Source organism: Mus caroli, unplaced genomic scaffold (assembly GCF_978045245.1).
Source record: "Mus caroli unplaced genomic scaffold, Mus_caroli_1 scaffold_9, whole genome shotgun sequence".
Lineage (NCBI taxonomy): Eukaryota > Metazoa > Chordata > Mammalia > Rodentia > Muridae > Mus > Mus caroli.
The window spans coordinates 41757508-41770292 of NW_028227264.1; the positions used below are offsets into that span (position 1 = coordinate 41757508).

The 12785-nt window shown below is 48.5% G+C and overlaps 1 protein-coding gene and 1 pseudogene across 1 annotated transcript in view; one reads left to right on the forward strand and one right to left on the reverse strand.

The window, feature by feature from the left end:
• Bend3 (BEN domain containing 3) overlaps window positions 1-12583 on the forward strand; it is a 36775-nt gene extending 24192 nt beyond the window's left edge. The window contains exon 4 of the mRNA XM_029482938.2: window positions 6691-12583. Within this exon, the coding sequence (XP_029338798.1) occupies window positions 6691-8934 (2244 nt within the window). The 3' untranslated portion in view covers window positions 8935-12583. The remainder of the gene's footprint in view (window positions 1-6690) is intronic.
• LOC110303380 (large ribosomal subunit protein eL34 pseudogene) lies at window positions 1594-2022 on the reverse strand (annotated as a pseudogene).
• Window positions 12584-12785: the final 202 nt, after the last annotated feature.

Consider the following 12785-nt stretch of genomic DNA (forward strand, 5'->3'; position numbering starts at 1 on the left):
GCAGTGTTTGTGTTAAAAGGCTAAGACTGGGCTGAGAACCATAGAGGGGATCTCCAGGTGGGTATTCTCACGTCCTGGTAGGAGTAGGGGAGAATGCAGAGATGTAGTTCAAGTGTTAGTCATTCTAGCCAAAATCCTGGGACTCTTACCCCGTACTTCTCTTCCATATTGTCTGGAAGGCAGGTCGCTCTCCAGAACACTCTGCACAGTCAGGGCTCCTCTGACCTCAAGGCAGAGTCCTGTGCCAGTGGGGAGGGCAGGCTTGTCAAGAAGGTTAGCCTGCAGGCCGGCGGTGCACACCTTAATCCAGCACTCGGGAGGCAGAGGCAGGCTGCAAGATCCTGAAAGCTAGAGTTATACAAAGAAACCTGTCAAAACCAAGCCAGACAAGTTACTCTGTAGCATTTTCTTTTTCTTTTGTTTTTTTTCCAGACAGGGTTTCTCTGCTGGCTGTCCTGGAACTCAGAAATCCGCCTGCCTCTGCCTCCCAAGTGAGCATTTTCATTTAATTATTGTGACTACAAACTCAAAATCTTCCCTGTTGGCAAATCTCATAGAAACCCCATGATTTGTGAAAGTTACTATTTTAAAGTTTTTTATTTTTTATTATTTGTAACTGTGTGTGTCTGTGTGAGTATGTATGTTGTGTGCACATAGTATCTGAGGAGTCCAGAGGTGTCCAATCCCTTTGGAGCTGGAGTGGTTGTGAGGTACTTGAAGTTGGTGCCGGGAACCAAACTCTGGTCCCCTGCAGATGTGCTCTTAGGTGCTGAGCTATTGTTTCAGGCTCACCCCTGACCACCACAATTATGCTGATGCAATAGAACTTAAGATGCAAAATTGCTAAAAAAAATCTAATTTTGTCTACAGAAATTGACAAGTAAGACATAAGAGTTTACTAGGGGGTGCCTGGAGACATGGCTCAGCAGTTAAGAGCACTGACTACTCTTCCAGAGGTCCTGAGTTCAAAGCCCAACAACAAAATGGTGGCTCACAACCATCTAATGGGATCTAATGCCCTCTTCTGGTGTGTCTGAAGATAGCTATAGTGTACTCACATACATAATAGAAATAAATCTAAAAAAAAAAAAGAAGAAGAAGAAGAGGGAGAAGAGTTTGTTAGGGCAGTGCTTCCGCCAGTGACCTACGGTTGCAGATATTTCAGAGCAAGGCGCTGTGTGTGTGTGTGTGTGTGTGTGTGTACAGCTAGGAATTCGCAGGTACACACAAATGAAGCAACACTCCTTGAATTCTTATCTGTGTGGTGCTCTCAGTTTTCTATTCTGTATCTTTTTCTTCCTCTTTTAAGGTTTTTACTTCCTCTTCCATTTTTTTTTTCTTATGACACACAGAATCAATTTTGTCATATACTAACTCCAAAACCTATCAGGAGTGAAGGTTCTTTTATTTTTTTGGTTTTTCGAGACAAGGTTTCTCTGTGTAGCCCAGGCTGTCCTGGAACTCACTCTGTAGACCAGGCTGACCTCAAACTCCGAAATTCACCTGCCTCTGCTTCCCGAGTGCTGGGATTAAAGGCGTGCGCCACCACGCTTGGCTTCTTCTTCTTCTTTTTTTTTTTTTTAAGCTTCATACTTAGCTTTCTGACTCTGCTTGTGCCTTCCATGCTTTCATGCTGATTTTCTGTTCCTGAATAAAGAAAGTGTGCATGATCCTGCCTTGGATACACTGAGCCCACAGGGAACCACCATAGGCCTTGCTCCTGTGTTTCTTTGGTTTTGACAGTCTCGTAAGGACTTCAGGCCTCTCAGCACGAACCCCCTGAAGTCTACCTGAGCACATGTCACATTAGGATTTTTGTGCTTTCCCAACCTTCTTGGTATTGAGGTAAACAGTCCTCTTGCCAGACCTTCGAGCTAGCCTGGTTGTGTTAGGGTCTGTGCTGTAGGAAAGCCCATGACGGTGTGTCAAATGCTGGACTGTTCTAAGCACCAGAGAGGAGAGTCTTGGTTCTGCCTACTCTTTTCTGACTATATCTCTCTTACCTCGCTCTTCCTTCCCCATTCTGTTTTTCTTTCTCCTGGCCTCCCTTCCATCATCATCTCTCTTACTCTGATGTCCTTTTGTGGTTTAAGATAGAGTCTCACGTAGCCCATGTTTGCCTGAAACTGTCTATCCAGATGACTTATTTCTGACCCTCCTGCTTCAGCCTCCCTAGTGGTTGTACTACAGGTAAGCACCACTGTGTCCATCGTACCTGGTGCTGGGGGCCCCGCCCTGGCCTTCCTGTGCAGTCAGCAAGAACTATTGATCCCACTGTGTGACACTCCAGTCCTCTCATTCATTCATTCATTCATTCATTCATTCATTTATTGGAAATAGGATCTTACCCTGTAGCCCAGGCTGACATAGAATACACCACAACTGCCTGACTTAGTTTCTCTGTATGACCCTGACTCTCCTGCAAATTGCTCTGTAGACCAGGCTGGCCTTGAATTCAGAGATCTGGGTGCCTCTGCCCCCCCCCCCCAAGTGCTGAGATTAAAGGCGGGTGCCACCACTACCACCACAGTCACCCAGGTGTGTTTCTTACTATATAAAGTCTGAAATAAAATCTTGTCTGAAAAATAGAAGATGCTAGAACTGGAAAGATGGTGTAGTGGTTAAGAGCATATACTTCCAGAGTAGCCAAGTCCAGCACTTGCATCAGGCAGCTTACAGCTGCATGTAATGGTAAACAGTTTTCTGAGCTCTTAGGCACCTGTATCCCCATGTTCATACCATACACAGACAGACACAGACACATGAGTTAAATATTTATTTATTTTATCTATGTATAGTGGTGTTTTCCCTGCATGTAGGTATATGTACCACATGTGTGTTTGGGGCCTGAGATGTTCAGAGGATATCAGCAGCGGGTGTCCGATCCCCTGGAACTGGAGTTTCAGGTGGTTATGAGCCATCATGTCAGTGCGGGGAACCAGACCTGGGTCTTCTAGCCAGGCTACCTGGCCTCTTAACCAATGAGCTATTTCTCCTAAAAGTAAATAAATACATTTATTTAAAATAAAATGTAAAAGGCTGGGTTTAGCTCTGTGGTACAGCATTAGGCTCTGAATTCAATACCTATCCTGGCGGGGATGGGGAAAGAATTCTTCCCCCGTCCTGGCAAATGGCCATTTAAAAGACCCCTCTCTAAAGTGCTTTTAATCCCCTTCTGCTCAGTCTCTTTATCGTCCTCCCTTGCCAAACTCCTGAGAATTGCCTTCAGAGTGCCTTACCCTCCCGTGCATTGAAACTCCATTAGTGAGAGTTAGTCATGACATTGTAACAAAAGGCCATAGCATTACTTTTGTCTTGCTTAGTAAGATAGGAGATATTCGTTAAATACTTACATTATACCAAATAATAATTTAATTATAAGTACTTAACGTTATTGTGCTTGGTGTGTAGTATCTCAAAACTCCCTTGTTGCAGACATAGAAGCTGAGTCATGAAAGTTCACACAGGGGAGGCCCTGGTGGGCGGCTGAGGCCCTGTGCACATCTCACCCTCTATCCTTGGAGCTTCCTAAAGCCAGTAGGGTGTGTGTGCGTGCGTGTCTGTGTGTGTTTTGCCTGACCTCTCTTTACTGGAGCTCTTTACAAGAACTGAGGTCTTGAATTTATTTGGCAAGCATTCTACCACAGTGCTCCCCTCTAGCTCCCAGAGTCCTTATCTTAGGCAGAGATTGGACAGTGGTAAAATATCTGCCCTATGCTGGGCAGTGGGGACACATGCCTTTAGTCCCAGCACTTGGGAGGCAGAGGCAGGTGGATTTCTGTGAGTTTGAGGCCAGCCTGGTCTACAGAGCTAATTCTGGGGCAGCCAAAGCGCCCCCACTCCTCACACACACACCACACACCAGTCTTTTACTTTGCTCAGTTGTGGGGAGGATTAGAAATAGCATGCTTTTGTCATGTTAGTTTGGTGGGTTGGGAGGGAGGGGGAGTCACCAGAAAGGAGCAGAGAGGAGAGCAGGCACAGACCACACAGGACTTCTCCCTCCATCCTGCTCTCAGGAAGTAAGCTGTGTTAGGAGAGTTAGAGGAGGGAGGGATGCCACTGGCCTTTGTGTTCCTAACCCTGTTACCCAGCAGATGGAGGCGAGGCGGCAGGAGGGGGAGACTCCCATCTTTGAAAACACAAGCCCACCATCAAGATAAATAAGGAAAAAACAAATTCTGGGTGGGGGTGGGGTGTAGCTCACAGTAGAGCATGCAAACAGCCCTGGGTTCAATCCCTGGCGAGAAACAGTGAGAAGCTCTTCTAGGTCTCTCTCCTGTGAGCTGAGTGATTTTGGTTTACCTTAAAGAGGGTCCAGGAAGTCCCTCACTCATCAGTATGTGGTAGGCGCAAGGAGGCTTGGTGCTGCCTGTTTTGTTGGGGCTGCCTTTCTTATGCCTTACAGTCTCTGCCTGGGTAAACCTTATTTCTTGAGTATCTTCTTAGCCTGTGTTTGCTTAGGCTACAACGAACTCATACTCACGTTCAGTTTTGTGCTGGAATTGATTATCTTTACTTACAAATGACTCTGATCTGCCTGGGTGAGGTAAACTGAGGTTAGACACTGTCTTCTAGGCCCTGGGGACCTTCCAGGACCCAGGAGCTTAATGCAGAGCCACAGCTCCCAGTCTGTTTTAGCAGAACCCATACGGTATGGACATTACAGTTTCAGCACCTCTGGGCTCATCTGCGGTGTGTTCCCGGCTTCCCTGAATAAACCCGGAGGCTGCTTGCTCCTCCGCTACCTGCTACTGCCTGCTAATCAGTGCTTCTGTTTACTTACACTCTCAAACACATACATTCCAGCAAGTTCCCGGTTCAAATTAAACATTTGTCAAAAATCACTATTAACTTGTAACTGAGGTCCGTTCGTAGTATGTGAAGTGCATAACCTGAGGGAGTGGCCTGTGTCTGTCAGTCTGTGGGTCTCTTCTTTCCCTCTCTCCCTCCCACCCCAGTCACCCACTGATCTGCTTTCTGACGACACTGGATGTATTTTCTAGAATCTTTATATAGGTGACATTGAATAATCTGGCTTCTTTCATTCCACAGTTATTTTGGTGTTTACTGGTTCTGTCTTCCTTCCTTTTTAAATACGGTGTCATGTAGCTTAGGATGGCCTTGAACTTCTAATCTTGCTGATTCTACCTCCCAGGTATTGGGACTTGTACATGTACCACCATGCCCACCTTTAAAATGAATCTGTTCCCTGGTGTGGTGGTTGTTTGTTTAGTGGGGGACAGGAGTGGGGATCAAGCCCCGGGTCTTTTGCATATTAGCAAGCACTTTACCGCCTAGCTGCACCCTTCTGCAGCCTTTTTCTTTTTCTTTTTGACAGCCATATCCAAGGATTATAGATATGTATTACTATCCATCTAATGTCTAAGTTCAAGCGTAGATCATCTAAAATTCTGGGTTTTTTGTTGTTGTTGTTGTTTTGTTTGTTTGTTTGTTTTTCGAGACAGGGTTTCTCTGTGTAGCCCTGGCTGTCCTGGAACTCACTTTGTAGAGCAGGCTGGCCTCGAACTCAGAAATCCACCTGCCTCTGCCTCCCGAGTGCTGGGATTAAAGGTGTGCGCCACCACGCCCGGCTTAAAATTCTGGGTTTTTTTGTTTTGTTTTGTTGTTTTTTTTTTTAAGGTTGGACTAAAACTCACAGCAAATCCTCACGTCTCAGCCTCCTAAATTCCTGGGATGTTAGTTATGAGCCACCAAGCCTGATCCATTTTCAGTTACTTTTGTATTGAGCTTGTTGAGGTTTGGGCTAAAATTACTTATTTAATCCTTATTACATATGGATATTCATTGTTTAGAATATTAGATCTAAAACTTGCCTTTTGCCCCCAAATTGCCCTTGATTCTTTATCACAAGTCACCCGTCTTTCTGCATATAGAGAAACAAAGCTCTTGAGACATCTGGTTTGAGATGGGTGGCAGCCACTGAGGAAGGCAGTGAATTAGGTCTGGAAAAGTGATGGAGCATAGCCAGGGCAGCAAGGACGTGCTGCTCTCAGCTGGAGGAGGCAGTCCTCCTCTGTAAGCGTTGACAGAGTACTTAGTCCAGAGCTTTGGTCAAAGGAGGCTGGAAAGTTGTCCCTAACTAGCACTCCCGCAGAAGCTCAGGACCGGTGTTCATCTGTGGCGTTGGGTAGGGTGGGTACTGGCACCGGAGGGATGCTGTAACAGTGGTAGCACTGAGGTGGCCCCGAGTCACTAAGAGAATCTTTGCTCCATGGACTCCCGGGAGCTTCTAGTGGCCAGCCTGCTACCGTGTGCCTCATGGCCACGTGCTCCTGGAAGCTGCAGGCTGAAGCCACCATGGCCAGGAGCCATTGTACCCATCTGAGAGCAGGAAGGTGTGGGCTTCTTACGGCTGAGCAACCGTGGGGTCTCTTCATGCTTATTTGGCTGCTCATCTGTTGTGGAAGTTCTTGCCCAGCCTTACCAAGCTGGCACAAGTATTCTACAAGAACCTTACTGGGTCTAGCCTGAGTGAGCCCTTTCTCAAGGAGTAGGAAGATGGAACAGGTTGGCCCTCGGATGCTGTGTGTTTGTAGTATGTTCCTGTCTAGGCAGAGTGTTTTGGACTAGGAAGCATTGACCTTGGGTCTTCTGTGCTGTCCCAGCCCAGTATAGTGCAGGGTTTGAGAACGCACAGCTAACTACATAATGGTTTCTGTTTCTTAGGCGCTCCTGGCCGGCATGCGCACGCGTGAGAACAGCTCGCCCTGCCAGGGAAATGGAGAGCCTGCCAGCAGGGGCAGGAGTGGGAGCTGTGCATGGCCTGCAGAAGAGGAGCCTTCCACTGAGGCCACTGTCCCTTCCTACAAGAAGCCCCTGTATGGCATCTCCCACAAGATCATGGAGAAGAAGAACCCTCCCTCGGGAGACCTGCTCAACCCCTACGAGCTCTTTGAGAAGGCAAACTCCAGTACCGGCCCTTCTCCCCTGCGCCTGCTCAGTGAGTCTCAGAAGCGGGAATGTGGTGTCGGGGTTGCCACCGATGGGGACCTCAATATCTACTTCTTGATACAGAAGATGTTCTACATGCTCAATGGACTCACGACTAATATGTCCCAGCTTCACAGCAAGATGGACCTGCTGTCCCTTGAGGTGAGCCGTGTCAAGAAGCAGGTGAGCCCTTCCGAGCTGGTGGCCAAGTTCCAGCCCCCGCCCGAGTACCAGCTCACTGCTTCCGAGCTGAAACAAATCGCCGAGCAGAGCCTGTCTTGCGGTGACCTAGCCTGTCGCCTCCTTTTGCAGCTCTTCCCAGAGCTCTTCAGCGACGTGGACTTCTCTCGCGGCTGCAGTGCCTGTGGCTTTGCCGCCAAGCGGAAGTTAGAATCGCTGCACTTGCAGCTCATCCGCAACTACGTAGAGGTCTACTACCCCAATGTGAAGGACACGGCTGTGTGGCAGGCCGAGTGCTTGCCGCAGCTCAATGACTTCTTCAGCCGCTTCTGGGCCCAGAGAGAAATGGAAGACAGCCAGCCAGGTGGCCAGGTCACCAACTTCTTCGAAGCAGACCAAGTGGATGCCAGCCACTTTCTGGACAACAAGGACCAAGAGGAAGCTCTGTCTCTGGACCGCAGCAGTACCATTGCTTCGGACCACGTGGTGGACACTCAGGACCTCACCGAGTTCCTAGATGAAGCCTCCTCTCCCGGTGAGTTCGCCGTGTTCCTGCTGCACCGGCTCTTCCCGGAGCTGTTCGACCACCGGAAGCTGGGCGAGCAGTACAGCTGCTATGGTGACGGGGGCAAGCAGGAGCTGGATCCCCAGAGGCTGCAGATCATCCGCAACTACACAGAGATCTACTTCCCTGACATGCAGGAGGAGGAGGCTTGGCTGCAGCAGTGTGCCCAGCGCATCAATGACGAGCTGGAGGGCCTGGGGCTGGAGGGAGGCAGTGAGGGTGAGGCACCGCGGGATGACTGCTATGATTCTTCTAGCCTGCCAGACGACATCTCGGTGGTCAAGGTAGAGGACAACTTTGAAGGCGAGCGGCCTGGCCGGCGCTCCAAGAAGATCTGGCTGGTGCCCATTGACTTTGACAAGCTGGAGATCCCGCAGCCCGACTTCGAGATGCCAGGCTCAGACTGCCTTCTGAGCAAGGAGCAGCTGCGCAGCATCTATGAGAGCAGCCTGTCCATTGGCAACTTCGCTTCCCGCCTACTCGTGCACCTCTTCCCGGAGCTCTTCACCCACGAGAACCTGCGCAAGCAGTACAACTGCAGCGGCTCCCTGGGCAAGAAGCAGCTGGATCCTGCCCGCATCAGGCTGATACGCCACTACGTGCAGCTCCTCTACCCGAGAGCCAAGAACGACCGCGTGTGGACCCTGGAGTTCGTAGGCAAGTTGGACGAGCGCTGTCGTCGCAGGGACACGGAGCAGCGCCGATCCTACCAGCAGCAACGCAAGGTCCATGTGCCTGGCCCTGAGTGCCGGGACCTAGCAAGTTACGCAATCAACCCCGAGAGGTTCCGTGAGGAGTTTGAGGGGCCCCCACTGCCTCCTGAAAGGAGCAGCAAAGACTTTTGCAAAATACCCTTGGACGAGCTGGTGGTCCCCTCACCTGACTTTCCGGTGCCTTCCCCCTACCTGCTGTCAGACAAGGAGGTACGTGAGATCGTGCAGCAGAGCCTATCTGTGGGCAACTTCGCGGCCCGGCTCCTGGTCAGGCTCTTCCCGGAACTCTTCACGACCGAGAACCTTCGACTGCAGTACAACCACTCCGGGGCTTGTAACAAGAAGCAGCTGGACCCCACGAGGCTGAGGCTCATCCGCCATTATGTGGAAGCTGTCTACCCCGTGGAGAAGATGGAAGAGGTGTGGCATTATGAATGTATACCTAGCATTGATGAGCGGTGTCGCCGTCCCAACAGGAAAAAGTGTGACATCCTCAAGAAAGCCAAGAAAGTGGAGAAATGACAGGGTTGGGGCTGCCCAGGGACCTGGGTCACCGCAGGCTGAGCAGTGGGTGCCCTTGGGACTGAGCATCGCTCTGGAGCTCGGATGGTACTCACAGACCGGCACCTTATGCCAGTGGGGAGTGGTTTCCTACATTTGCACACGTAAACACCTACCCAGCCACAAGAAAGAAGCCTTGAATTTGGTCATTTGTATTTATGACTTTGTTCTGTGTTCCCTGGTGGCACAGCCGGAGTTGGGGTGGGGGGGCGGTAGCCAAGCTGTGAAATCAGAGAATTGGTAGGGTAGGGTCCCTTCACAGGGCTAGGGTGCCCTCCCTAACCCTTATGATTCAAAATTCAAATTTAGACTAGATGTGGTAGCCCCCCCTCTAGGCAGAGGCCACTGGGTTAGTCTGCAGTGAAGTCCAGCCCAGTCAGGGCTGGACAATGAGACCCTGTCTGAAAAACAAGAAAATGTAAACATAGCAACTTGTTTCTCTCCTCATGTTTTACATCTTCTATTTTTATCTTTTTTTTTTTTTTATTGAAATGAATTTTTGAAGAATCATTAGGCTCTTTGGGAGCCATTTTATTTAGAAAAAAATCATAAACTATTTGAGATGAGATGCTGTAAGGTTACGTCAGTTGCTGGGATTTTTTTAAAAGATGATTTTAGATTTATGCTTTTTTCAAAAAAGAAGAAATGCCATATTCAGGCATTATGGGTAACTGTGGCTTCGGGTGGCACAGTGACTAGTTTTACTAATCCTGTGTCTGACATCTGATTTTGGAAGAGTCCATAGACCCCTTAGATTCAGCAGATTGGATGGATTATAAGTAGTGTGTAGCCCCTTTCTTATTCTATGTGAGCTTCCGTTCTGCGGTGGCCCAGCCTGTCTGCCGCCGCCGTGTGGTGCTCACTGTGTAGATGAGAACACTGGAAGATGATCTGAATGTAGGTAGAACGGAGGCGTGGGTCCTTACAGCCTTCGTGGGAGCTGTGCCCTCCACACAGAGATGTTGCTGTAGAGGGTCACATTGCAACACAGTGTGTAGGGACAGTTTTGTGTGATTTACGGGTGAGCTTTTTGGTTCACCAAGAACTGTTTACTTCCCATGTATTTGTACAAAGTCCGTGTCCCCAGACCTCAGTGTTAGCTCCTCCCGTGGTCTTGAACCTCCAAAGCCCCAGCTTAGGGCTCTTTTGCAGGTGTTGGAAGGACCCAAACCATCTTAAATGGAGTGCCCACACCCCTTCCCAGTCCCACCAGACCTTTTCCCTCAGACCTTCCTGGAAGTTCTGCCATCCTACCCTGGCCCACCCCTAGCATGGAGGTGCGTTTCTCTTCCCCTTCTGCACTGGGGCCAGACGCCTAAGAAGGAAAGGAGACCGTGTTTCCCAAGCTCAGTGCGTCGCGTCCCTGACCTAGAAGGCTGAGTTGCCCAGGGTAGTCATGAAACCCTTGTGGGACATTACAGATGTGATGACTTTAATGGCTTAATATTTTGCTACATTAATATGCAGAAGTGATAGAAATAATCTATGAATTTTCTCATAAAGATAAGAACTTTAGTTCTAGTAGACCCCATGATATAATTTTGCATGTACCCAATGGGCATTTAAAAGATAACAATTTTCAACGCTATAAAGCTTCTATCCTCTGTCATTCTCAGATTATTTATGCTATAACTGTAAACCTAAATTATTGACATTGAGAAGTGCACAGAGACTTTGTGGCACACACATATCTCCTTATAAGAAGTGAGGTGAGGGGCCCCGCAGAGAACAAGGCAACCTTCTTGTGCCCAGGAAGAAGGCAATGGGCAGCCGGAAGCTTCCCCTTCCCCCTCACTTGGCCTCTCTCTAATGCCTTAGTTACACACACACACACACACACACACACACACACACACGTTACCCCAAAGATGGCTGTGGCACTCTCTCACTGCTTCCACTGGTTGGAGAGAATTCCATGGGATTTGTTCTGGTCTTGAGGATGTAGCCGAGAGGATTCCAAGCCATGTGAAAATTGTCCTGCTTTCCAGAAAGCGGAGTGTGGCCCTGCAACAGCAGAAGCACAATTGGCCATTGAGTTTTTACAAGTCCCGTCTCGTCACATCTGAGAAATGGCGGGCTCTAGGAACTGAGCGGGACTTTTTGTAACCCAGAGTGTGTTAAGTTCTGGGAACCTGTATTTTGGTTTCCTTAATACTTTAACTGTGTAGGGCTTCTCTCCTCCCAACCCCCACCTCCACCCCAGTCCCATCGTCCCTTCAGTGAAAAGAGCTGGTCACTCTGGGAGCTGTTTCCTGCCCACTGGACCGTATGGTGTCCTCACTCACCCATCCGTACAGGGAGTTCCAGTGGGCATTTTTTTTTCATGAAGCAATATAAATATAAAATACTTATTTTTTCAGAATTTAATGGTTTTCATGAAATCTGTTGGTAACTACTTCCCCTGTCCTCATCTAAATTCTTTGTTTGTGTTTTGGATGATTTTTGCCTTGTATCCAGAGGACTAAAGATTAGCCCCGACATTCTGATGTTCACTAAAATAGTATGTCACAGTAGGTGGTAGTGGTCTTGGTTTTCTCTGTTAGTAAGCTGTTAAAGAATGTCTGAAGATACTCTTGAATGTACAGTGTTCGAATCCTGCTTTTATTCATGTGGCCGTGTCTGTCTGATGGCAAACGTTTGTCAGGGAATCAATGTCTAGTGTCGTTAGTGCTCGCTGCCCTTCCCCTTCAGTGTTGAACCCCAAACCTTCCTTTCCTTTTAAGTTAGGGGGTGAGGGGTTCATATCAGCAGCAATCATCAACTGACCAATGGGATCTACTTAGTGGCGACTGGATTTGGCCTGATCACACCACAGTGTGGCCATTTGGGTTCTTGTAGAGATTGTCTCGGTTTCTACTATCCCCCCAGCAACTGCTTCCTACCTGATCCAGAGGGACCTGGAGACCCCTAGTTGGAGGTCATTGGGTCATTCTGAAGTGGGGGGGTGAGGGCCCAAGGGCTGTCACTGCTGTGGGCAGTCCTTGTCCTTGTAGATCCAGCCTTAATGTCTGATATCCCAGGAAGCGCAGACCCTGCACAAAGTGGATATCAGAGCGATACTGTGAGGAGTAAGTAAGGAGCATAGGTTTACCAAAGAGAATGAGATACCGCATCATGTCTGCCTGTTACACTGATCTGAGTGCACCCTTAGAAAACTGAATGTACCACAGACCCAGGACAGTTTTGGAACTTGTATGCTCTAGCAACTTTGTGTGAATTTTTATACAAGCACTGTTTTATTAATTATATAAAGTATAAAAATAGAAAAACTGGTCTCTTTAATGCTTCATTTCTTTAAGCCGCTTAGAGTGTCTGAATTTGTCTATCCACCTGTTTGGGGACTTCAGTGCCTGAATGTGGGGTACAGCTTGCAAGGTTTTGGTCACAGGCGAGTGGCAGAACTCACCAAATAAACCCTTCAGTGCTACTTGTATACAGAGCACAAATTGAGGCACTCTCCCATCTCTTTTCTGGCCTGGTGCCAGCCCTGCCTGTACCAGCAGGACATCACTTCCTCGACCCCAGTTTTTCCACCCTGTGTCACATGGGATGTAGCTAACCTGGTAACAAAAAGATACATGTTTTCCCTTTGCTGGTTAAAAATCAGCAACCTTTTAGGAAGTAGCATGATCAAGCTGGAGAGAGGCCCAGGGGGCTGCTCTTCTAGAGCACCCAGGTTCAATCCTCAACTCAACACCATCTGTAATTCCAGTCCCAGGAAATCCAGCATCCTCTTCTGGCCTACGTGACTACCACATACACATGGTAGGGCATAGACATACATGCAGGCAAAACACCCATACACATTAAAA